At 42.1% G+C, this 23,452-nt stretch overlaps 2 protein-coding genes across 2 annotated transcripts; one reads left to right on the forward strand and one right to left on the reverse strand.

Annotated features, from left to right (window-relative positions):
• Positions 1 to 4,287: 4,287 nt before the first annotated feature.
• On the reverse strand, positions 4,288 to 12,819 carry LOC311439087 (UPF0538 protein C2orf76 homolog). Its single transcript, XM_084524371.1, has 5 exons — positions 12,667 to 12,819; positions 10,855 to 10,905; positions 7,650 to 7,687; positions 7,439 to 7,520; positions 4,288 to 4,490 (listed from the first exon to the last, which is right to left on the reverse strand). Exons 1-5 carry the CDS (start codon positions 12,797 to 12,799, stop codon positions 4,414 to 4,416), a joined length of 381 nt encoding a protein of 126 aa, XP_084380497.1. The 5' UTR covers positions 12,800 to 12,819; the 3' UTR covers positions 4,288 to 4,413.
• Positions 12,820 to 14,656: 1,837 nt separating this feature from the next.
• Positions 14,657 to 17,782, forward strand: DBI (diazepam binding inhibitor, acyl-CoA binding protein). Its single transcript, XM_084524372.1, has 4 exons — positions 14,657 to 14,796; positions 14,914 to 15,031; positions 16,785 to 16,847; positions 17,484 to 17,782. The coding sequence occupies exons 1-4, from the start codon at positions 14,788 to 14,790 to the stop codon at positions 17,555 to 17,557; spliced, it is 264 nt and encodes an 87-aa protein (XP_084380498.1). The 5' UTR covers positions 14,657 to 14,787; the 3' UTR covers positions 17,558 to 17,782.
• The last annotated feature ends 5,670 nt before the right edge of the window (positions 17,783 to 23,452 follow it).

Genomic DNA, 23,452 nt, shown 5'->3' on the forward strand with positions numbered 1-23,452 from the left:
GCACTCCAAGGGAGAAATAGCAGGAGCTTAGGAGCAGAAGCATGGAGGACACGTTTGTTGTGTGTTTAAGCTGTGTTGCTGAAGATTTTTTGCTCTGCTTTGCATGCGTGTCTGTTCTGAGTGGTTTTCCTTGTGTTAAAAAAAAAAAAAAGGCATATTTAAAGTCTACTTGACAAAAGCTCAGCAAATTAACACTGATCTTTTCCAGACAATTCCTCAAATGAATGTTCTGCAAATGCCTCTTCACGGCGTGCAAAGATTTAGACACGCTGGAACTGTCTCCGCAAAGCATGCGCTCTAACAAGAGGAATTTAAGCACTGATACCAGTTCAATTTGCCGCTCTTTGATTTTAATATAAAAAGAAACACTTTCTGCAAGGAAAGTTTCAGCTTTCATTCCCGCAGCCCTAGCACAGACTTCGCAGGCTAAACCAATTCACAGATAAGCGCTCTTGCTAGACATTCAATATTTCTTGGCTTACGTAGGTCCTGGAGAAAGAACAGGCTGTGCTGACACCTGGTGGCTTTCTCTGCAGCCAAAGACAGTTTATGGCAATAGGTCTTGGGTTTTCACTGGGTTTTTTGAATCTGCTGTTGTATAGCAGATGAGGTACAAACCTAACCATTAAAGCACTGCAAATAAGCAGAGATGGCAGCATGAAAGAAAGGGAAGTGGCAGGGAAAACACGCAAAGGTGTGTCTGTTACCCCAATGTCATGGTGGGAAAGTAGGTGGCAGGAAAAAGCAGTGTCCTGATTACCTGAATAGTAATGAAATTATCTACTGAGCATCTTTGGTTGATTCATCAATCAGTTGCAAATCCACACACAGCAGCACTACAAAAAGGAAGTGATGGAAGGAAAATCTGGAGCCAACTGGTACCATTCAACCAGACTGGGCTCAGCCCAACAAACCTCAATAAGCAAAAGTGTGCACTTGCCTTAAGCACTTGTAATGCCTCCAGCCAGCTGCCATTGACTCTGAAGCCTGGATCATATCAGTCCTTCGAGAGCAAGAACAAGTGTTGCAGGTTCTGTTTTCTCATTCTTGATCTCTGAACATCCAGGATTTCAGCAGCTATTAGCTTGCAAGGCCAGAACCCCCAGATGTCCTGCCACGGCTGTGTCACTGTGGGACTGTGACCTACAAGGTCGCTAAGCAAAGGATCTGCTGGGATGTGCTGAATGTTCTGAGAATGAAAGTGAAACATCACAGCTTACAGTTTATCTTTGGATCACTTCTAAGAACATTTTCATCAGATAAAGCAGTTCTTCAACTTTATCTGCAGTGCATATCTGATTTTTGAGGACTCCTCTGTGCCGTCAGTAACTGTCAGCATCTAACTCAGCTACCTGTGCTCTTGCATCTGCAAGAAGCAATGTGACTGCCTCTGAACAGAAAACTACAAACAGCTGCACGTAGAAAGCACTATATCAGAGCATGAGAAAAAATAATCTATTACAGCAGTTTCTGCATTCAATTATAAAAAAAAAAATATTAAAATGCATAATGATATAAAAACACTATTCTAGTATGTATGTGCCAGGACTGTTGTACATTTATCATTTTCTGTGCTTATTCAGTTACGCCGTTACCTCTTCTTCTTCCTCATGGTAATTCCTTTCTTAAGATAATCTCCTCCTTTAGTAGGTATTTTTCCACACCTCCTAACCAAAACTCCAGTCTCTTACACAGTTTTCTTTCTCCGAGAAACACCATAGCTCCCCCAGTCCCAGCTTGACCACCTTTCCCTGCTACACTGCAATAACTGAGGAGGACACAGGTCTTATATCAGTATCCTCGCAGGATGCAATTGTTAAAATAAATAATAATAATTAAAAAAAAGCTGGTGAAAAGCTTGAAGGACATCATATTGTAAGACAAATTATTAATGCCACAATGCCTAAGAATGCTGACAAAGCTATATGACTTATCCCTCTATACATTATGGAGGCCACCTTTGATCAACAGTAGTTGTAAACCAACGTGGATCACAACCTCTGCCAGGGTAACAAACCCTGGTACCAGCTATGTGGGTGGTGAGCGCTTTCCTTTAATAGAGGATTTCATAACAACACAGGCAAAGACATCTCAGTCCTTACTGAGTTACTAGTCAGTGTTCCTAGATTTCATTCAGTGTGCAACACTCCTGGAATCAAACCCACTCTGCAACGAGGCTACACATGGCTCTACCATATCCCACCCAAAAACATTGGAGCAGCATCTTATCTAAGGTTTTATGGTAGCTCTGTTTTGGTTGTCAGTTTTATTTTCATTTTTTTCTGGAAACATGCATTATTAAAGCCTCAATTAAAAACAACAACAACACAAAACACAGTAGAAACACTTCAGGAAGAATCCAGTTTCGAGTGTGGTCACTGACAGCATTACAAAAGACTGTACTGTGCTGCGGCAGAAAGCAGCCAAGTGCCACTGCCAGAGCGAACAGAGCTCACAGAGCACTAGTTTAACTCTTTCATTTGAAAGAGAAACTAATCTAAAGTGACAGACAAATAATTATTAATCAGCATTAAAACATTTACATTTTTCTTGTTGATGCTGTGGAACTTCTCTTCCACTGTTACACACTCAGTGTCACACTGAACTGCTGCAACTGTACTAGCTATAACTATAGAGAGGACACGCTAAAATTTGGTGACTGTCCAACATGAATACGTTAGAGAGAAGGGATCACAAAAACAATCCAAATCAGTCTGAAAGGGCTGGAGAGCAAATTAAAATCCTCACAACAGGAGCAAAACAATGACAGTCTGCTCAGAGAGCCTAAGCGTGCTGAGAGACTCCCTGGTAGGAGAGCCCAAGACAGTGATCTCCACAGTATGCCATCTACTTACCACACAGTTACATTCATTATTGTAAATCTAGAGTAAAAAAAATTTGAAAAAAAACAAAAAAACAAAAAAACACAGCATAATCCCTTTCACAATAGAATACAACAACATTTGAAGCAAAGCTGTTGGGGAGTAACACCAGCTACCTGAGAGGTCTCCAGCCTACACCAGGGAGTTGTCATGAAGGATGAAGAAAATGAGGTGGGAACAATGCATAAAGGTTTCTTTGGCCCTACATCTAAAGTACAGGGGATTTTTATTTTAAAGCTTTGGATATCACACATCTGCTTTCGCTATCACCTGTCTATCACAATAAAAAATAAAATAAAAATCAAAGTTCTAGGAAACTGTAAGCTTACTTCTCTGGAAAGTCTCTAGTGGAAATGTTGTTGTCAGCTCTCACCCAGAGCTGAGGGTAGATGTCTGGGTCTAAAGCAATTGCACATGAGGTCACATTTGATTTAGCACAGCATATGCCCAAAAAGCCTACAAGGCAGAGAGCCAGAATCACTTCTATTTCCCTGAAGAGAGGCTTAAAGACACAGTGGCCCATCTTGGCAACCCCCTAATGAGCATTTAAGTGTCTATCTAAACTAGAAGCATGACTATTTTTTCTTGTTCTTAATTTGGTTAGTGTCCTAAATTTGGCTAATTCCAGGAAAGCCTGGAATTACCAAGAACTAACATATAGTGACAGAACATTTGGCTCTTGGAAAGCAGGAAAGAATAGTCTTGAAGACATCTGTTGTGCAGATTTGGCTTCTCCTTGCAAAAATGCAATCATTCAGGTTTCACTCTTGAAACTGAAACCATGGGCTTTCACAACATTTGGAATAAATCCTTACTCCTATTCATGCATGTTGATTCCCTGGCAGAACTCAGGTTGCTACCTCTTCCATGAAGGTGTCTCCATGAAGCAATGCAGTAGCAAGCGAGCTGGTCCTTGAACACAAAGGCCTCTAACAGTCACTTTCTCTTTCAGCATGCTAAAGAGGGCTAGAAGAAAGTATAAAGGAAAGCATTCACCAGTGAAGAGCCTGAAACACTTGCCAGTGTGCACCATTTAAACAAAAGAGCCTAAACATAAAGAGAGTGAAGTAAATCTATTACTTGAAACAGAGACTCTCTTGTCAGACACTCTAAAATGCCCAGCGATTGTGTCACAAAAAGTTTCCATTTTCATTAGAAGTTACTGCTAAGAGGGACTTTTAATGTGCATTGTGTAATATCAGTACGTAGCTAACATCTGCTGTAGGATCCTACCAAGAATGTCCGTCACAGGTGAGAGATTGGTTGCACTGCCAACATTGTAAAAGGCAAGCAAAGGAAAAAGAAATGTGGGAGGAAGGAACAAAAAAAAAAAGTCATGTATGCCCCTCAGTCTTCCTACTCTCAGTCTTAACATATTGACAGAAATTAATTTCTATAGGAAGGGAATTGCACTGTTTGCAAAGCAATCCTTTAGGATTTATTGATCTTTAAAAAAAAAAAAAAAACTCATTAAGCAGAACAAGGAAAATTTACAATGAGTATGGGAAAACAAAACAATCTCTTGGGATCTTCACCAGGCCGAAACAGGATTAGCTTTGTAGTTTCTGTAATCTTCCTCACAGAAGAATGCTAATTCGGTCTCATTTGCTAGAATGAATAAAAAATGAAATATTTAGCACACCAGTAAATGAACCGCCCAACAACGAGCTGTTTAGAAAATCAGAAGACAATTGGTGACTTTTTGGGCAAAGACAATTATAAATCACCACACAATCCCCAACCTCCCCCCCATATTTTTACCGGCACTAAAGATGCGGTTTAACCATGTTAAAAGAACAAGAACCTGAACATATAGAAGAAAATGTGTACACAAGATCCCTCAAGATTTGCTTAACGCAGATGACAGAATTGTTTGTATAAGCATTCAGCAAATTAAACGATTGCATTTCTAATGCCTTCAAATGCTGGAAAAATAATGAAGCATGATTTTCTCTTTTTTGTGCATTTTTCTTCTAGGAAAGAAAAAGAAACATTTTTTTTTTCTGTGAAATTAGCCTGTAGGTATAATAATTTAATACTTAGAGGATCAGTAGAATATTTTACAGATCACTTTACATTCTCCCTCATGACCCATCAAAATATGTGTCTGAAGAAGTTAATTTTTTGCCCTGCTGATGATTAATTCATGAGGCTTCAACAATATGCAAAGTGAAAGACACAAATTGGCTTCTCCAGCAATACCTTCAAATACCTCTAATTATTCACAGGGGATATGGCAGAGCTAAAGGACCCACAAAGGTTCAGAGCAGTCACAATTCTTTCAACCCAGTAGGTCAAGGACTTCCTCTTCTAAAACAGTAAGTCAGCAACATTACTAATTCAGAACAGAGACAAATCTGATGGAAAGCCTTCACAATTATTAAACATGGAATTCTTTAAGGTGCTGAGCCAATAAGTTCCACGTTCGTTTTTTAAATTAAACCTGAAGTTAATGAAGTCTGCCTGTCTTGTAAAAAAGAAAAAAAAAAAAAAAGTAGAAGGGGTTTTAGACTCTCAACTAGAAAACAGACAAGACTGTTTGCAATGAATGCTGAACACTTTATTAACATACACCCTACTCTTAAAAAAAATAAAAAACAGGCAAGCATTAACTTTGCTGAGTAGATAATAGCTGTAATAATAATGACTACCACCGAGGCTTTCCCGAGGATACTTATCTAATGTCCTCATAATTTATAACTCTCTAGCCCAACCCTGTAAAGTGCCAAGGGCAATCAACTGCAGCTTAGAATAAAATGGTCTGCACACCTCTGAATTTCCCAGATTTCCTAATAGAAACTCTCTGTTTTATTCAAGTAAATCTTGTCCAGATTAGATATTGAAGGAAAAAAAAAAGGATAATATACCAATAGGAGCTTTCAAATCTTACTGATTTAAATGAAATGTACAAACCGAGGACTAATGGCACATGCCATCATGCTTCACTTCCTTGGTTTCCCATTTTCCACTTCTTGTTGAAGACCTCTGCAAGATTTTACTACAAAGACCTCATTCTCATCTTAGCTAATTTTCATATCAAAATATGCCAGAACATATCAAAATTCAAAATCGTATAATAGCATGTTGTCATTTACAAAGCAAGAGTTTTTCTTTGCTGTCACAAATACAAACTACATCCTAATGACTAATTGTAAAACTTCTGCTAGCTATGTTGCAAATATTTAAGACTTGATTCCCAAGAATCATCCTTCCTGAGGAACCATTTTTCTTCCAGATGAACAGGTCTAGTTTACCTGGTTTAGTAAAAATAAATAAATGAATAAATAAATAAAAGCAGCCAGAGAATAACTATTTTTCATGTTATAAGAATGCCCAAAGACCTTTAGGAAAGGTATATTGAGGGCAGGTGTAGTACACTCCAGGGAAAACCATTACAGAGACACTTCAAATCACTTAAAAGTGAAAAGTAAATGGTAGAAATCTTGAAACAATGAAAAGGGGAAAAACAGAAATAAAGCAAACAAACAAAACCAACAATGACAACACAAAACCCCAACTTAAGAAAAATCAGGTCCCCTCTCTGACACCCCAAAAATCAGGGGTTTGTTTGTTTGTTTTTGTGGCCAAGAGAAAAAGGAGGTGGCTTACAACCTTGTTACAAAACATAACCAAGAACATTGAGGTGCTATATTCTAAGAAAGATGCAAGCAGAATACTGGCCAGATGTCAGAAGTTGAACTCTTTGAAACCCTTTAGACTATATGACCATGAGAAAGAAAAGACATTCTTTCTGGGGAGCAATCAGAGGGCACCAGGAAGAGGAGGGAGTTTTCTCTGTGACACCCCTGCACTTAGAGTGCAGGTGGTTAAACATCACAGCAAGGCAAATCAGAATCAAATGAGCAAATGTCTATATGAAGGTGGAATGCTACTACATCCCTCAAGTACCCCTCTGCCACAAAGTCATTCAGCCACGTTTATGAGAAGCCCAAAGGACATCCCGGGACCATCAATTTTATTATGACAGACATTTCTTTACATTATTACCAAAAGACATGCCCTATATGCAGTCCCCTGTCAAAACGTGAGAAATCAGGTCAAGTTTCAACTCCATGCTGCGTTCAGCACATTCTCTAAATGATACTCCTCGAGTCTTCCCAAGCAATCTGACTACCAAGGACTGCATGTTGCACATTAAAACAAATCCAATCTTATTTCATTATTCCATACTGGTTCCACTACTTACATTTCTAACCAAAACATCAGTTTAAATGTTACTGATAAGACTAAGCAGACACGGTACTAATAACCTATCTGCCAATCATTTAAAATTACTCTCAGCAGAATTATGAGCATACCTTCTGAAATCACAATTTGCATTCTGAACATTCAGAGTGCAGATACCTGCTGCCCTCAGCTCAATGATTTCAATGTACGTTATCCCCCCTTCTTCCCTGAATAATTACCAAGTAGTGTAAAGAGAATCAGGAATACCATTTACTTTTCAGCAGGCTATCCAAACATAATCAGCCAGTTATCAGTTTAATGACAACCACAGTGAACAGCACCTTCAGTCAATATAAACGTACTCATACCTACTCCAGCTGCTTTCAGCGTACTCTCTTCTTTCAAAATCAGTTTGTCATCATCTTCCAAACTCACTACAAGCTCACCAGTCTACAGATTAGAGAACCAGAATACAAAGATAAGAATTTACTGTTTCTCTGTCCCAGTCTTGTTTTACAGTGCAGACATCTGCCTGCATTAAAGCATGCAAAAGGGGAAGAAAATAGCTAATAACCATACCTTTGATTTGTGTGCTTGGTGAATAATCTTCATTGTATCTGAAAGAAAATACAATGTTTTCCTAAAATAAACTTTAATATGCAGGCAACACTAAAAGTTATGCTTGGAGAAGAAGACAGTAACAAAGGGGTAAGGTTTATTTTTTTTTTTTATTATTAACAATTTTACATATTCACTCTGAAAGAGGAGAAAACATTTTAATTTCCCAGTCCTGCAGCCACTGCCTGAAACCAGTCAATCCACCATCTTATTGGGCTTCTGTCTACTGGCTGAGTTACAATAACTGACTAAATGACCATCCCAATTGCCAGTCAAAACACATCAATTCAAATGCCAGCTAGGGTGTTTTAAGTTAGCAGGTTTTATACATGCAATTGGGGCAGGACAAACTGCATTTATGTGCTGTCAACAAATGCCACTAAATTGACAGACAGCACGTGATTAAGGCACAGTAACCTGACTACTTCAGATTATTATTTGAAATCTTCCTTCTCATGAAGAAGTCATCCATGTTAGAAAGCGTGTTGAGCAAGTTCTTTTTCCATGAATATGTACAACTCCCCTTTCTTTCTACATCCCCTTCATATTACCTGTGATATTTTTGTGTATTTTGTTTCCATACCTTCAATGCATAATTCTGTTTCCAAGTTTGTTGCCATACCTTCAATGTACAAATGTGTAATACTCTGGCTGGCCCCTTTTGAATGTTTTATTTAAAATATTACAGAAGGTCAAAACTACTCCATATTCCCACTGCAGAGTTCACTGAAAAGGCATTCTTGACGTGCAGTCCTAGCTGCAGTATTAGAAGCAAAACAAGTATTTGATTGCAATTACCAGGATCCATCTTGCGTAGAAACATTGCAGAAGAACAACAATCACAGCAAAAAGATACTGTAATCATGAAAACTTTCTCCCAAAGTAAATACCATCCAGCCTCTGCCTCTTAGTTTTAAACTTCTAGACCTACTTCGCCACATTCCCTGTTCTCTGGTCTTTGCACAGTTGTTCTCTGAACTCTTGACTCAATTTTACTTGTCCATATCTTCATCACTGGCATCCAGAAATTCACTGCATCTTCATTTGAGCTATTAAATGGCTTCTCCAATTCTGTTATAGAGATAAAACTGCTGTATCTTCTCATCCTAGCTACTTCCTCTCAATTGCTTTTGCTATATCGAATAGTCCCAACCTAGTCCCACTTAATCATATATATTTTTTAACTTTTCCTTTTCTGGTAACAGATCTTCCATGACAATAGATAAGAAAACACTTTATAAGCCTCTCTGTGAAGTATTGACCATACTGCTCTGCATTTATGGGGGAAAAAATGGAGAAGCTACTTATGAGACAAGATAGCACCCTTCATCAGTAAAAAGGAGGTAATGACAGGGTAGAAAGATGAGAAGATATACTAAGAAGAGTTCTAGATCAAGGACATGAACGATGTGTACAAAGAAATGAAGAGAACATTTGAAAGTCATAAGCTTGGAGATTCAAGTGAGTCAGAGCACCAAGAGGAAAAAGGTGGCGGTGATGTATATGAGGTCAGGAGAACCAAGTAGTGCTGGATTCTGGACAGAAGGAAGCCAAAGCAGTCAAGATGAAAACCAGCCAGGTCCAAGTGGCACTGCCAAACAAAGCAGAGAGATATCTGACTCTTACTAGCAGTATTCATGCATAAGTCTTACGGCCTCTTGATCACCACAATACAAGAAAGACAACAGAGCACGCAAGAGATGCCAAAAACACGAACCTGGATGATTCACAGCCTAAGGGGAAGGTGAGGAACACTGGCTTGATTTTTTTCTGTGTGAAAATTTCAGCATAGCTGGCACCATCCCACTAAAAGGCCCCCACTAACTGGTATAACAAGTTTGAAAGTTCTGCTGTGTTTTGCACCCACATTAAGCTCAGTCCTACGCAGCACAATCAGGTGCTCAACCACAACATATGCTTGCAGCAAAACTAAACTGATGCTGTGAGTGATGAAAGAACTAGCAGCAGGGATAGGCAGCACCAGAAATACAACTGGTAGCAGCCCTACGTGGGACTCATCCTCTCAAAGCAACAGGTATTAGGGGGCTGAAAGGCAGCACCAAATTCAGAATTACAATTACCTAGATTTTAAGTAATACATTAAAACTAATAACATTTAAGTCCTTGTCACTGATACAGTGCAAATCTTAATCCCTCACTCTTTTTCTGTTTTCGTTTTGTACTGTTTCACCATCAGCAAGAACAAAGTATGAAATATTTGCCTTTTTTTTTAAGAGGCAAATAGAGTCGATCACCATTCACATGTATTAAGAAGGTTCCTCATTCACTTTGAATCACTGTAAAGGAAGGAGTTTGTTACTGCCAAGAACGTGGGAGACAGATGATCACTTGTAGCAAAGCTCCAAGGGAACTTTCAGAACTGTCAGGCTGAGGAGAAGGTATGTGACTGACATCTGAGTTACCAACCTCCACAAAAGAAAATAGTTTAGTTTACTTTGAAAATATCTTCTATCCCAAACAGATGAATTGCACACATTCATGCCAAGCTTCACAAAAGGAAATACACATGTACATTTACATTATAAGATAAATTCAGTCTAAACTTGACACCAGACTATTTCTTTCCACTAGCTCTTAAGAGTTTTCTAACCTACTTTGAGTAATGTTCCCCTGCTCCTCTCATATTATGTAAATTATTTAAGAATATGAGTTTTATGCATTTTCCATTTACTGCCTTAAGCTTCTGCTTCATGATCCTTTTTGACCTCACAATTAGTAAAGAGATACTGAAATACATAAGTATGAACAGAACTACAAATTCAAAGTGTTTGAGGCCATAAGCTGCTCTGTAAAGTAAAAATAGGGTTAAAAGGTGGTTATAAAAGTAATAAAAAATTAATAGCAAAAAACATCAGTACCAATTAGCAAAGAATGTACAACATGCAGCCTAACTCAAAGATTAATACAGAAGTTCAAACCAATGGTCAGGTTCTGTAGATCCCAGTGCATAACCCCAACTACAAGAGCTCAACAGAGCTGCAAACATAGGCAAGCACTGCAACCTGCATGAGTATGCTAAAAGAGTTGCCTCCTAAAATGTCCAAACTGTTATAGATTACATCTAAACTGGTATAGATGTTAACTGGTATAGATTCAATGATTACAGCTGCATCTTGCAAGAATTAAAACAAGAAAGAATACCTACCATACTTGTAATTTTTAAAAGGAGGAGGAAGTCCTGCTCTTGAAGGCACATCTGTTAAAATAAAATTACCAAGTTAAAACAAAGTTGTCTTTTTTAATTTCCAGTAATGCACAGAAGTGCAATGCATGCATCCTAGCCACCCTTTACATCAAAATAAATCATCAGCACAAGTGACTTGTTTGAGCAACAAATACTGAAACACAACCTTTGGCTCAGATTTGACAGTTGCTCCATATTAGCTTAACTTCACCCAAGCACAAAGTTCCCCTGAACAGCATGACCCACGTGGATAGCAAGTCAATGCAATTAGGATGTGATCATGGGAGTCAGATCCTTCAGAATTCTGCCAGAAACATCCTGTTGTGGTTTGTACAGTCCAAAGTTCAGTCTCTCACTACCTTCTACCAACAGCATCCTGATAACCGCCATTCATAACTAACTGTTCAGTAAACACAGCCATGCTAACCAGTCACAAAAAGGAAGCCAAAGGGTAATAAATTAACTCTTTAGCCACATGAAGGACACAGCCAATAAGCCACTGCAAGAACACCAACACCTCCCTGGTGCTAGCATCCCCAGCGACATCCAGGGATTTAAGCAGGGCCTTGGAAGGCCCAGTTGCCTGTCAGCTGCTTGGCAGCAACATGGCTGAAAACACAATTTCATCAGTAGTACAAAAATTTATCTCAAATTCCTCCTTCAAAACAGATCACAGTAAAGGAAGGAACATGGATTTGGGGCCAGGAACAACGCTACCCACATGGGGAATGGGGTTCCAAAAAGACTGACTCAAGACACTAGCTTTGTCTCAAATAGCAGCAAGTTGCAATATTGCACACATCAAAAGCAAGTGTTTTTTAGCTTTATTTCTTTTATTTTCTTATTCATAACAGCAGCTGTACCATATGTTCTGCAAGTGCTAGTAGTTTTCTAAAAGCAACCTAAGATCTAGCCATGCCTATCACTGTCTACAAGTAAGGAAGTCGCTGAAAACACAGTACAGCTGTAAGGCCCAGGGCAACATCCCAGAAGTTGCTCAAATGTGATCAGCTGCAACAGTTCCAGACTTGTTTAAGCTGACATCATGCAAAAAAAATAATAATAATTAAATAAATAAAACCCTGTTATTCTGCCACTTTGAATGTCTCCATTGATGTGTGAGAAATACACCTGCAAGGTTAGTTAACACCCTGGCTACTAAGTTGGTGTGTGGGCTGGTCTACGTTTATTAACTTTCAGATACACTGTCACTTTCGTCCAGGCTTCTGAAACACAAGGTCCGTAGATGAGTAAATCCGCACCATAAAGCTCCAGATGGAGACAAACACAGAAGCCAACACGCAGACCAAGACCTCACAGTGTCAGAAACAATTTTCACAGTGCTCTTCCTTCGCACAAATAGCAAACAGATGTTCATTCCCACATTCCACTTACTGGTGTAGCTCCTATGGATCAAAGGCTCCCTAAATTCTATTGGTTTACCCATGTTAATTTCTGAAAAGCTGTCTGAGAGCACTGCTCAAGGAGCCTAAGCACAGAGCCAAATGCAGCAAGGCCTTTTAGTCAAAAAGGATCAAGCATGAGGAATTAGGCAGGTGGAGCAGCCTACCCAGATCTAGGCATGGCATGCTGACCATGGAAGCTCTTACTAACTCCAGACTTCTCATCCAAGCTGGGAGAGTAAACAGGGGATATAAATACAACTCTGGTATCTCTACCAAAGCTGCAGAATTCCCACTCATTTGTTTCCCTTCAATTTCTTGTGCAGGGATGGCAACATAAGCGACAAGAAAATAAATAACAGTCCCTTACCCTTCTGTACAAAAGTAATGAACTGCTTCACCGTCTGATCCAAGTTAACTCCATGATACACCACAGGTCTGAAATTCCGGTGCTCAAAAGAGCGAACAAGACGAACCGTGATGGTTGAGCTTTCTGCCGACATGAGAACTAATTTCGAATAACCTGGAAAACATCAGAGAGGAATTATTGTCTTTCCTCAGCACATAAGCACAGCTAAAAAAGAAGGTGCAGGTGAACCTCAGTCAAAGATTAAAACATGGTAAGAAATTTAATAGTGTTAAATCTTTCAAGACTTCACTTTTAGTGGTTCTACAGCAGCAATAAACTAGAATCTCAAAGCAAACAGTTTTTTTTGAGACTGAGGATATTATTAACACTGTACGTGAAATATTCCAATATTTGTACCTGTGCTGTGTGCTATATCAGACTGTCTGTTAAACAGACAAAATGTTATGGATAAATGCAAGTACGCTGCTTGGTTTCAGATGAGTAACCTATTAAGTAAGTACCTGCTAAGTGAGTAACCTTGGGCTCTAAAAGACTGTACTAACATGAACAAAACTAAAAAACCTTTTTAATATACATATGTTGTACAGATCATAATACCCCCAAAAATGCCTAAGCTGTTACACAATGCTCATTTTCACCTGCTTACAGAAAGTAAAACAACTCCCCCGCACACATACACAAATAATTTTCCCAGTGTATTACTGTATAATCAAGGGTTTATAATAATAGCTACCTAGAATGGCTCCACTGGGTTCATATTGCTTCAGCAGAGAGCAGAAACGACAATGGATTTGTTTTACCAGCCCAAGCACCTCTTTAAACAAACCACACATTGTTCAGGTGGCTTCTTTGTCTCCACAGGAAAATGAGCTATTTCCCACCCCAGCAATCTTCCAATTTTCTCTCTATTTTTCCTTTTTTTTTTTTTTTTTTTTTTTTTTTTTTTGTGCTGGGTATTCCAGCCCCCTTGCTTTCTGTTCCCAGGCTAAAGCCCTGCAGCTGCTACAGAAATGAGAAAAGACTGCAGGGCTGCAGCATCAATCGGGAGCACAGCACGGCCTCTGCATCTCGCCTAGCCATGGGCAACCACCACTTCCACAAGGGATCCCCTTGTGTATTTCACCCCTTTATGAGCTTTTATTTTGGCATTAAAAAAAAATAATAATAAACGTGCTGGGGGTGCTAATTTAAATGCCCCACCTTCGTGCAGGTATCCGATATCTCCCAGTCTTTGCTGTATTTATCTTAGCCGCACCCTGAAAAAGCAAAACGGGAATATTTTCCTCAAATGGCTTTTGCAGAGCGGAGGCACAGCGCTGGCACCCCACAGGGCTACATCCTCACAAGGGTTTATGTCCCGCTGCCCATTAATTCACAGTGCCCTGCTCCATTTTCCATGTAAATAAGCAGCAAGCCACAACTGATGCTGAGTACTTCTCTACACCCAATTATAACCAGAGGGGCACTGAGCAGAGAAGGAGATGTTTTATCGATGCTGCTACCCAGGTCGAGATCAGGAGTGTGCAGGGGAACAGGCACCCAAACCCGCTTCCCCTGAGCAACCTGGAGGAGCATCTCAGAAATACACACACAGACACAATAAGGAATTTTAGCATTTATTGGACAGGTCCCAGACTCCAATCCGGCCCCCTCAGGCGCGGCGCTACGCCCCCCACACCCCTCAGCCCCCAGCCCGCAGAAAATGGCGGCCGCCCCCCCCTCCCCTCACCCCAACAGCTCCCAGCCTTACTGCGACGCCCCAGCCGGCACCACCGCGGCTCGCCCTTTCGCCCCGCCCCCTCTCGGCCCCTCCGCCAATCACATCCGAGCCCTGCCTCCCTCCCTGCCGCGCCGCGCCTCAGGATTGGCTGCGAGCCGCTCCGGCCCCGCCCCTCTCTGCTGACAGCCCCGCCCTCCCCGCAGCCCCGTGTCTGGGCTCACCTCGGCTTAGCGCCCATGAGGCAGCGCCGCCTTCCCATTGGCCCTTTGCCCGGCTTCTCCCCGCCCCTGCAGAGCGCTGATTGGCGCAGCGCTGCTCGCGGCGCTGGGATTGGCCAGCGCGGTCTGTGGTGAGGGGTGAGGCGGTGAGGCGACCGTTGCGGCGGGGCAGAGCTCGGCATCATGGCGGAGGTAGGGGCTGGGGGCGGCGGGCTCCGGGCGCCTCATTCCCTATTCCCGGCCCCTTTTTCTCCTTTCCGCGTCCCGCTGCTCACCCGGCCCCGCTGCGGGGCCTTCCCTCCCCCTTAGGCTGCGTTCCAGAAGGCCGCCGAGGAGGTGAAGCAGCTCAAGTCGCAGCCTTCGGACCAGGAGATGCTGGATGTCTACAGCCACTACAAGCAGGCCACGGTGGGCGACGTCAACACGGGTACGGGCCGCCGGGGGGGCTCTGGGGGCTTTGGGGAGCCTCTGAGGGGCATATCGGGGATCTCTGGGGGCTCGCTCCCTGGACGGGGGGTCCCCTGGGGGCTCGCTCTCTGGACGGGGGGTCCCCTGGGGGCTCGCTCCCTGGAGGGGGGGGTCCCTGGGGGCTTCCTGGGAGACTGAACCTTGCCCCCTCCTCCTCCCCGTTGCTTGAGGTGCTGCACACAACCCCGTGCTTTACACAAAGTGACTCAACACCCACTTGGCGTGGGTCTGTAAGCACGCAGGCATAAGCTGACCAGACAGGGCCCTAGATAAGCGTTTGTGCAATTCATGGTTTTTAGATTAACCCAGTTGCAAATCTCTAAATTGCACAGGGAGCACTGTGCGTTGGCTTTGCGCAAGGACTGGGTTTGGGGATTTTTGGAGACCTCTGTCAGTAAGTAGCTGCCAAGGTCAAGGGATGCTGCTTTAACATAAGCACATCTCAGATAAACACACTTCAACAGCAAGGCAAGCTACACAAGTGTGTAATAGCAATACTTGGTGGGGGTAGAAGGTTAGTAAACTAGATTAACTGCTTAAAATAGTCCTGGAAAACTAAAAAAGAACAAAATAACACAGGATGTATGCAGTAGGAAGAACTCTTAGAGGAGCTGCAATCAAATATCATGTCCTGGAAGGAACTGTAGCAGAAATATCTCCACAGATGTGCTGTGCCAAATCCCTGCTGCTGCTTCTTGGGCTGAGACCGTGCCTAGCGTTCAGAATGAAGCCCGTCTCTGTTGACCTTGCGTAGTACTTGAGTAACTAGAGCTAGAAAGAAAAAAGGGTGTTTGTTTGCAGCCCTGGCCTCCTGACACAGTTGCCGCCAAAGGTTATTGGGTGTTGACTGAATTCAGAGCTGGCAGTGAAATATACTGGAAGTGGTAAATTTGGGTGTATACAGCCTGTTTTTTGCCAAGACAGACAGCACTTGGAGGGATGAAAGAACTGAGCTGGGTTTTAAGATGTGATCCTTCCGGTGTGGCTGGAGCTCAGCATTGTTGGAGCTGAAGTGTTGCCAGAGCTCGTGGTCTGGCAACGTTCAGCATAAGGGTATTGCTGTGGTGAATGTACAGGCTACTAATGAACAGTCCCATTTAATTCATAATCCTAGGAATTATATGTAATGAGACAAAGAACAACTCAGAGGGGACTTCATGTGAAAAATAATCACATCCACATCTAACCCATTTCTTCTCTCTTTGGCTGCAGCGTGGATTGTAATGGCGTTAGAATCCAGTGTTTATACCCTGAGGATAACAGGGCAGAGGAAGAATGACAAGTTACAAACACACAGTTAACTTGACGTTAACGCTTTTTAAGCTGTACATACGCCACTGGCTTTTGATTTCATGTCTCTGTGTGTAATGGACCTTGGGGCATTTCTGCTTTACTTTAGAGCTGATGTTCTTTAATCGGATTGTCTTCATGCCCCAGCAGTCCCTTCAGAAAGTACAGTGATAAAACCGAATCACACCGTTTGGTGCTCTTCTGTTCAAATGCTGCTCTTTTAAGGGAACTTGGCAGACCTTTTCTGTTGCTACGAGCAGCATCCCAACGTGTTCTTCAGCACATGGTGGCTGACTGCAGGTGATTAAGTGGAAGCTGCAAACGTGAACCATTGTGTTTTATTGCTAAATGACCTTCAGGAAGTAAGTATTATCTGCAGCCAGGCCACACAAACTGATTCTTTTGCTTATTCTCTCTCTTAGATCGCCCTGGTATGCTTGACTTCAAAGGTAAAGCAAAGTGGGATGCCTGGAGTGCATTGAAAGGTAAGCATCTGCTTAAAAAATCAAAATGAGTAAATAAAACCATGGGCAAACTAGTCAGAAAACCGTATGCTGTTCAGCAAGAAACCAGATGGTGTTGTCTTGTAAGACAAGAGCTTTAGGAGTTTAAAATAGTGCTCTTGATTACTTCTGCAAAGCAAAAATAACCCTGAAAAATGTAGGCTGTCTGTCAGAAAGGTGCAAAATGCCCAGCTGGCTGAAGATGTCTGGTCAGGCAAGTGAACAGGAAGGAAGGACTTTGCTTGGATGGACTTGTAGATGAGGAGGCACGTGTAAATGTGCAAGGCTTCTAAACAAATGTGCACATCGCCTGAATTTGCTCAGCATAAATCAACAGCCTTAGCCGTTATTTTATGCTATTGAATTCCTGATGGCACAGATTTAGGGTCTTTGCCAGCCTGGAAGTGGTCCTTGCAGGAGGGTGGAACTAACAGAAAATGCAGCAGCTCTGAATTAAGCTCAGACCGAGCTGCTGAACCTGTGGCACTGTTGTCAGCAGGCTTTTGTTGTCTCAGCATCTGCTTGCCCTGCTCAAAGAAGAGCTGCCTCAGGGCGGCCTGTTGGAACGGAGCGGGACAGTGTGTCTGTTCTGACTATTGCCTGTGTTACATCTTTCAGGAATGTCCAAAGAAGATGCAATGAAAGCATACGTAGCAAAAGTGGAAGAGCTAAAGGGCAAATACGGGATCTGAGAAGTGGAAATAGCAACTACTTGCACACCTGAACCATGCCTTATTTCTAATACTGTGGAAAACTGATTTCTGAAGATGATTTTACATGTGAAGTATACTGTAGTCTGTTCTCATAATGCCTGTAGTTCAGGGGAGATTGTGTATCTGCCTAATGTACTGACGTGCTAAAAATTCATTTTGAGGACAAAATAACCTGGAACTCATTAAAGTGCATTTGATACTTTAGCTGTTGTGGTGGTCATCCCTTAGGGACTATGTTGAAATCATCCATTAGTGGCCGTGTTGCAGCTTTTAAACGCTTCTGTCAGGGTAGAGCAGGGTCAGTGCTCACCTCTCCAGTCCTCACACCACTAGGGGGGGCTCGGGAATGGTTCATGCGGTGCGGATTTGTGTGCAAACCAACTCGGTGATGTCTACTAATGCTTTCCTTTTGTGTGGATAAATGGCAACCCACAAAAGCTGGAGCACAGAGGTTATCCTGAAGAGGTTAGTGGTAATGCTGTGTGTACTTAAACACAGCATAGGTATTCATTGCCTGTGTCTTTCAGATTCATTCCACGGTTGCCAAATCATCTTCCATAAAACACTTCTCAGAGGTGTTATCCCCAAACAACAGTGTTAGGGTTCTGGAGATAAAGCAGATACTCATCATCTGAACAAAAAATGGTCTGTGAAGGGCTCTGTAGACAAAGGACCTGTTGATGCCCTTGCTTCTGTACTGCTATAAATACAGAGCATTGGTGGTGCCATGTACTGCAGCTTTGGTGAGAGGTAAGTGAATCAAGCATACGTTTACCCCTTACAAGGCTGTTTGAGCAAGGCTTACAAGGATAATCATCAAATGTTTGTTGCAACTGTGGGTTTTGGAGAAAGCTGTAATAGCCCTTTAGCTAGGGAAGGAGCTTTTGCTTTTTAAATGTGATACTGAACTGTTCCAGCACATGAGAATGAAGTCACAACCTTACAGAGGAACAGTGCCTTTTAACTCCTGCTACGCTGTGCATCATCTGGATGGATGAAGACTTCAACTCGCAATGCTTTCAGAGAAGCAATTGACTTCTATAAATAGACAGAGATGAAACCTGTCTTTACACATGTACTAAGTTACACGGGCTTTGCTGTCAATGTTATTTAACTTGTATTTTGTCATACCACTGGTAAGAGACAGAGATGCCTTTCCTCTCAAGCATGAGCAGCAGCTGAGGTCCCTTGGTTTGCTCAGCCCAGAGCAGAGCAGGCTGAGGGGAGGCCTCATGGCGGCCTGCAGCTCCCTCACGAGGGGAGTGGAGGGGCAGGTGCTGAGCTCTGCTCTCTGGGGACAGTGACAGGACCTGGAACAGCACAGAGCTGGGACAGGGGAGGGTCAGGCTGGGCATCAGGAAATATTTCTTCACCAAGAGGGTGGTCGGGCACTGGGACAGGCTCCCCAGGGCCATGGTCAAAGCACCAAGCCTAAAGGAATGTTCCTGTTAAAGGGACATTTGGACAACAGTCTCGGAAACATTGTCTGATTTTTTTCGAGTCATCCCGTGTGGAGCCAAGAGTTGGACTCGAAGAGCCTTGTCAGTCCCTTCCAACTCAGGAAATCTTATGATTCTAAAAACTGTAACTTCCCCCTTTGCTACTTTCATTGGGAAATGCTCTCACAGCTGCTTTCCAACTTCCCTTTGAAATGTGTTGGGATAAAGAAGGGTTTGCTGGTCACTCTCATGAGGAAAACAGTTGCTTATTCTTGTTCTTCTGGGTAAGTAAAATAAACATTTGGGCTTTTTTTTTACTTCCTCTTGTATCCTCTGATAATTGTTTGATAGTGTTTATAGTACATTATAGTACAGATAGTGTTGATAGTACATTCACCTTGCAAAACATGGGTAAGACCAGACATGCAGCACAGGAGATGGTTGTAGCTTCTTGCCAGCCCTGAATTCCACCCAGCTCTGTCTTCACAGCTGTATTCTGTGATGCTGGGGAGAATTCTGCCAACTGGTAGCAGAATGCAGCTCACGCTGGCAAATGCTTCCACTTCTGCTCTTGTTTGCTGGAAGCTTATAAACTGTGAGCATGCCGTGTTTTGCCGCTGTGCTTTCTGTCAAAACTTGTATTTGGCTCTTCAGAAACACCATTTGCTAAGACAGCAGAACTGGGCTCTGTCTAAAAAGAGGGCTGGGAGCAGCAAGTTCTGTATCCTGTTCCTAAGTCAGCGTTATTTTACCTATGAGACCCAACTAATTATAACAGTAGTTTTCCTGTCGGCCATTAGGAAAACACGGCTGTGCATGCAGCGCTTCTCCCAGCATGGGCTTGGTCTTGACCAGACTTTTATACGTTACCTTCTGCTTATAACCAACATCTATAAAAATGACAGAGAACTCTTCCTTGGACATCTTTATTTAAGTACTTTCTTTTTTACTAGAGTAATAACTTCTTCCTGCTTGCAGCTTTGCCTTCCTTAGGAAAGTAACGTCTGTGGTTGTGCCACCTACCCTGCTTTTTGGCAATCAACAGCACATCTCACAAAATTCCAGTTATTACAGAGGTAAGAGTTACGCAGTAGGAGACTGCGTGGAAGGCATCAAGGCAGAAGCAAAGGTACTGCTGTCTGTAGGCAGTGCTGGTGATGAGAAGCAGCAACACACACATTGGTTGCCCGTCTAATAACTATGCATGTGCCTGGCAAAACATTACTGAACAGAGCACTGGATGCTATTGGCAAGCTGGCCTCCTGCAGGCGCTCTCTTTCTTCAAAAACACCGTGGTGTTACTGGATACTACCACTGCAGGAGGATGTTGAAAAAGCCTGTGAATTAAATCAAGGCGCTGCTGCTTTAGCAGCAGGGTGAATGTCTTGTAAACGCGTGGGCTGTGTGGCTCTTCTGAAAATATTGCTGACTTACAGACCACATAGTGTGTGCTGGCATGGAGCTTGAGGCTCCCGGGCTGCACAAATAACACTTTGGCAGCAGTGATGCTACAGCAAGAATAATTTAAGGACAACCACAGCCGAACTTGTAGGTAGAGGTAACTGCTTTTATTAAACGAACACAGTGGTAAGAATAGATAGGCTGTGTGCCTTAATGGCTTTCTTGAGCTTTAAAACAGAAGCAGCAAGTCTCAAACCAAAATATGACTTCAGAATCGTTGCTCTGTCTGTAACAAGGTGCCCTCAGTGGAGGAACAGATGCTTTTCATGACAGGACAGTGCTGCAAAACAAGGGATTGTTCTGACACCCGTTCAGGGAGTTGCTGCTATTTCCTCTGTGTTAGATCAAAGAAAGGACAGCCACATCCTGATCCTTGCAGTGTTTGGAAAGGGGAAAAGACGTGCTCTGAAACAAGCCCAACACGCCAGAGGTCAGAGGCCAGCTGGCATACATGCACTCGGGTCTGGTTTGCTGAGTGTGCAGAGCGTGCAGAACGGAATCTGGACTTTGGATATGGCAATAATAAATGCTAACTTGCATGTCTGATAAGAGAGTGTTCTGTCTATCGCACTTCTTCTATTCTTCCATAGAGAAATCAGTGGACTGGTACCGGTGCAATTAGAGATAAACTATAAGGGGTGTGGCTTTTCTTTTCTTTTTTTTTTTTTCTTTTTGATTTTGGTTTATGGTTGCTCTTACCAAAGACACATGAAAGCGCAGCATCCTTTGTGCAAATTTAACAAATCTGTATTGGTGTGCCACTTTAGGCCCGTAGCAGATTTCTTCCATCCTGAGAAGCTGAGTTTTTTGTTTGACTAAACAAAAGGCATTCCGAAGGTGACTGCAGCGTGCAGCTGTCTCTCTGTCAAAGTTCTCCAGCCCTAATCTGGAGTGATCTCGTCTCTCAAAAACAGTATTTTAACCTTTGAACTTATTTGACCCTGATGATACTGCTAAAAATAAATGACAATTGTATTTGCTTTTTAAAATATAGGTGCTTGTCCACCAAGTGTTCAGAGCTAACGCTGTTGGGCAATACCACTTTGGGGTGACTGGGTATCCGAACTGTCTTGTGCATATTTGTGGGTTTGATTATTAATGAGGGGTTTGGATAGGTTTTTAAACACCACAACTGGAATTTCAAAAGGGTTGTGCAGCCTTGCAGGTTGTCAGTGCTGCTCAGAGCTAAAACAAGTTGATGTTGCATAGACGCAGCAGATTTGAGTGAGTCACAGTAGTAAACTAGGAAGTGCAAAAGTTGATAGAATAGAAATACAAAAAAAAAAAAAAAAAAAAAAGACAATCTGTTTTTTTCCCCATCCACAAGTATATGAAGCACCTTCAGACTCGGATAAGTGACCTATAGATTAGCCAGTATTCAGCTGCTGTCTTACAGTACAAACAACACTGATCCATTCCAGGCATGAATCTGTCTCCTTCATTTACAAAAAGAGCCTATTTCCTCTAGAAAAGGCATATCTAAAATGTATACACAGCCCGGGTACGTTATTCTAGAAGTGTTTTCATGTGGAGTTTGACTGCAGCAGTATTTTAAATTTAGTTCTTGTTTCTGCCTGTGGCTTCTGGATGTATTAGTCCCAGTAGGCGTACATTTATTTTTCAAGCTCTGACCCTCTTAACACTTTGTTCAGATTAATCTGAACCTGATGATGAAGCTGATTCATCTTTTACAACACTCCTGCCATTCAGGGTAGTTCTAGAGCAACCTTTTTGCCGCGTCGAGTACCTGGAGGCATTCAGAGGTGTTCTCAAAATTTTTTAGTGTGTCGTGCTTCTAATGTTTGCAAACTTTCCAATACTTGAGACTGTCATGACTAAGGGAGAAACCATTTAAAAATGCAGTGTGGTTAATAAGCATGGGACAGGGGAGATTATGGAGCGTATCTGAAAACTTGAGGGCCCATTGCAGTCCAGGAACATCTGGTCAAAATTCTTGTATTTATGAAATTTATGAAAGCAGTGACATGAAAAACAGCCTGGATGTGGAATCAGCGGCTCAGCTGATGTGATAATCCTTACGTTAGCAGAGATTATTTTAGCTCCCAGTACTGCCACTGCAATGAGAAGTTCCTTATTGACATGAAAAAGAGCCCAAAGTCCTGACAAGCTGGGATGTCGTGTAATCTCTGCTTACTGGGTTCTAAGTCACACACTTCTGTTTGCAAGCCTGGATTGCCTCAGGCAGGTCATTCCACGCCCTGAAAAAACGACATTTCTTAGCTAACACAGCCAGAAAGACACCTTTTTCCACCGAAGTATGCAAGACGCTGTGTTCACCACAGGGCTGAGATAGGAGGGTTAGGAGGAAATGGCATATTGCTTATTTGAACGAGTTCTGAACCTGAAAGGCACGCTCACTAGTTCAATGCACTTGGTATTTTTAACTCCGAGTGTTTAGCTGCGTTGATCTGACTTTTTACAGAATGGGAAAAATGTATTACTCAGTTTCTCTTCTGCCTTTTGTAGGAATTTTCCTCCAGCTTAAACATAAAAATGTGGGGCCATGTTTCAGTATTAAAGGGCTAGAGTTCTATTTTCTGTCTTGAATATGTATTTCAAAGCATCACTTTATGCCGCTGTAGACTCATGAAAACACTTTACAATAGGACCTGAGCCAGCACTACTCCTGCTAGAGGTCCCTGAAAAGAGCTGAATCCAAAGAACGAGCAAGCACTTGATATTGGGTGTCTGTAATCGGATGCTTCAGTAGGTCCACAAACTGATGAAAATGGGAAAAAAATAAATAAAAATAAAAAGTGTATTTCTTTAAGTCTGTCCTTCTGTTTAAAGTACCTCTCTTATTTTTAGATAAATTTAGTTTTGGGGGGCTGGGGGAAATCAAGGAATAAAGTCACTGTAACGAACGTGCATGTTATCAACTTTTTTTTTTTTTTTTTTTTTTAGAGTAATGAGTACCTTAACAGATACTGTGTGATTTGGGTGAACGATCCCA

The sequence above is a fragment of the Aythya ferina genome (assembly GCF_964211825.1).
Source record: "Aythya ferina genome assembly, chromosome: 6".
NCBI lineage: Eukaryota > Metazoa > Chordata > Aves > Anseriformes > Anatidae > Aythya > Aythya ferina.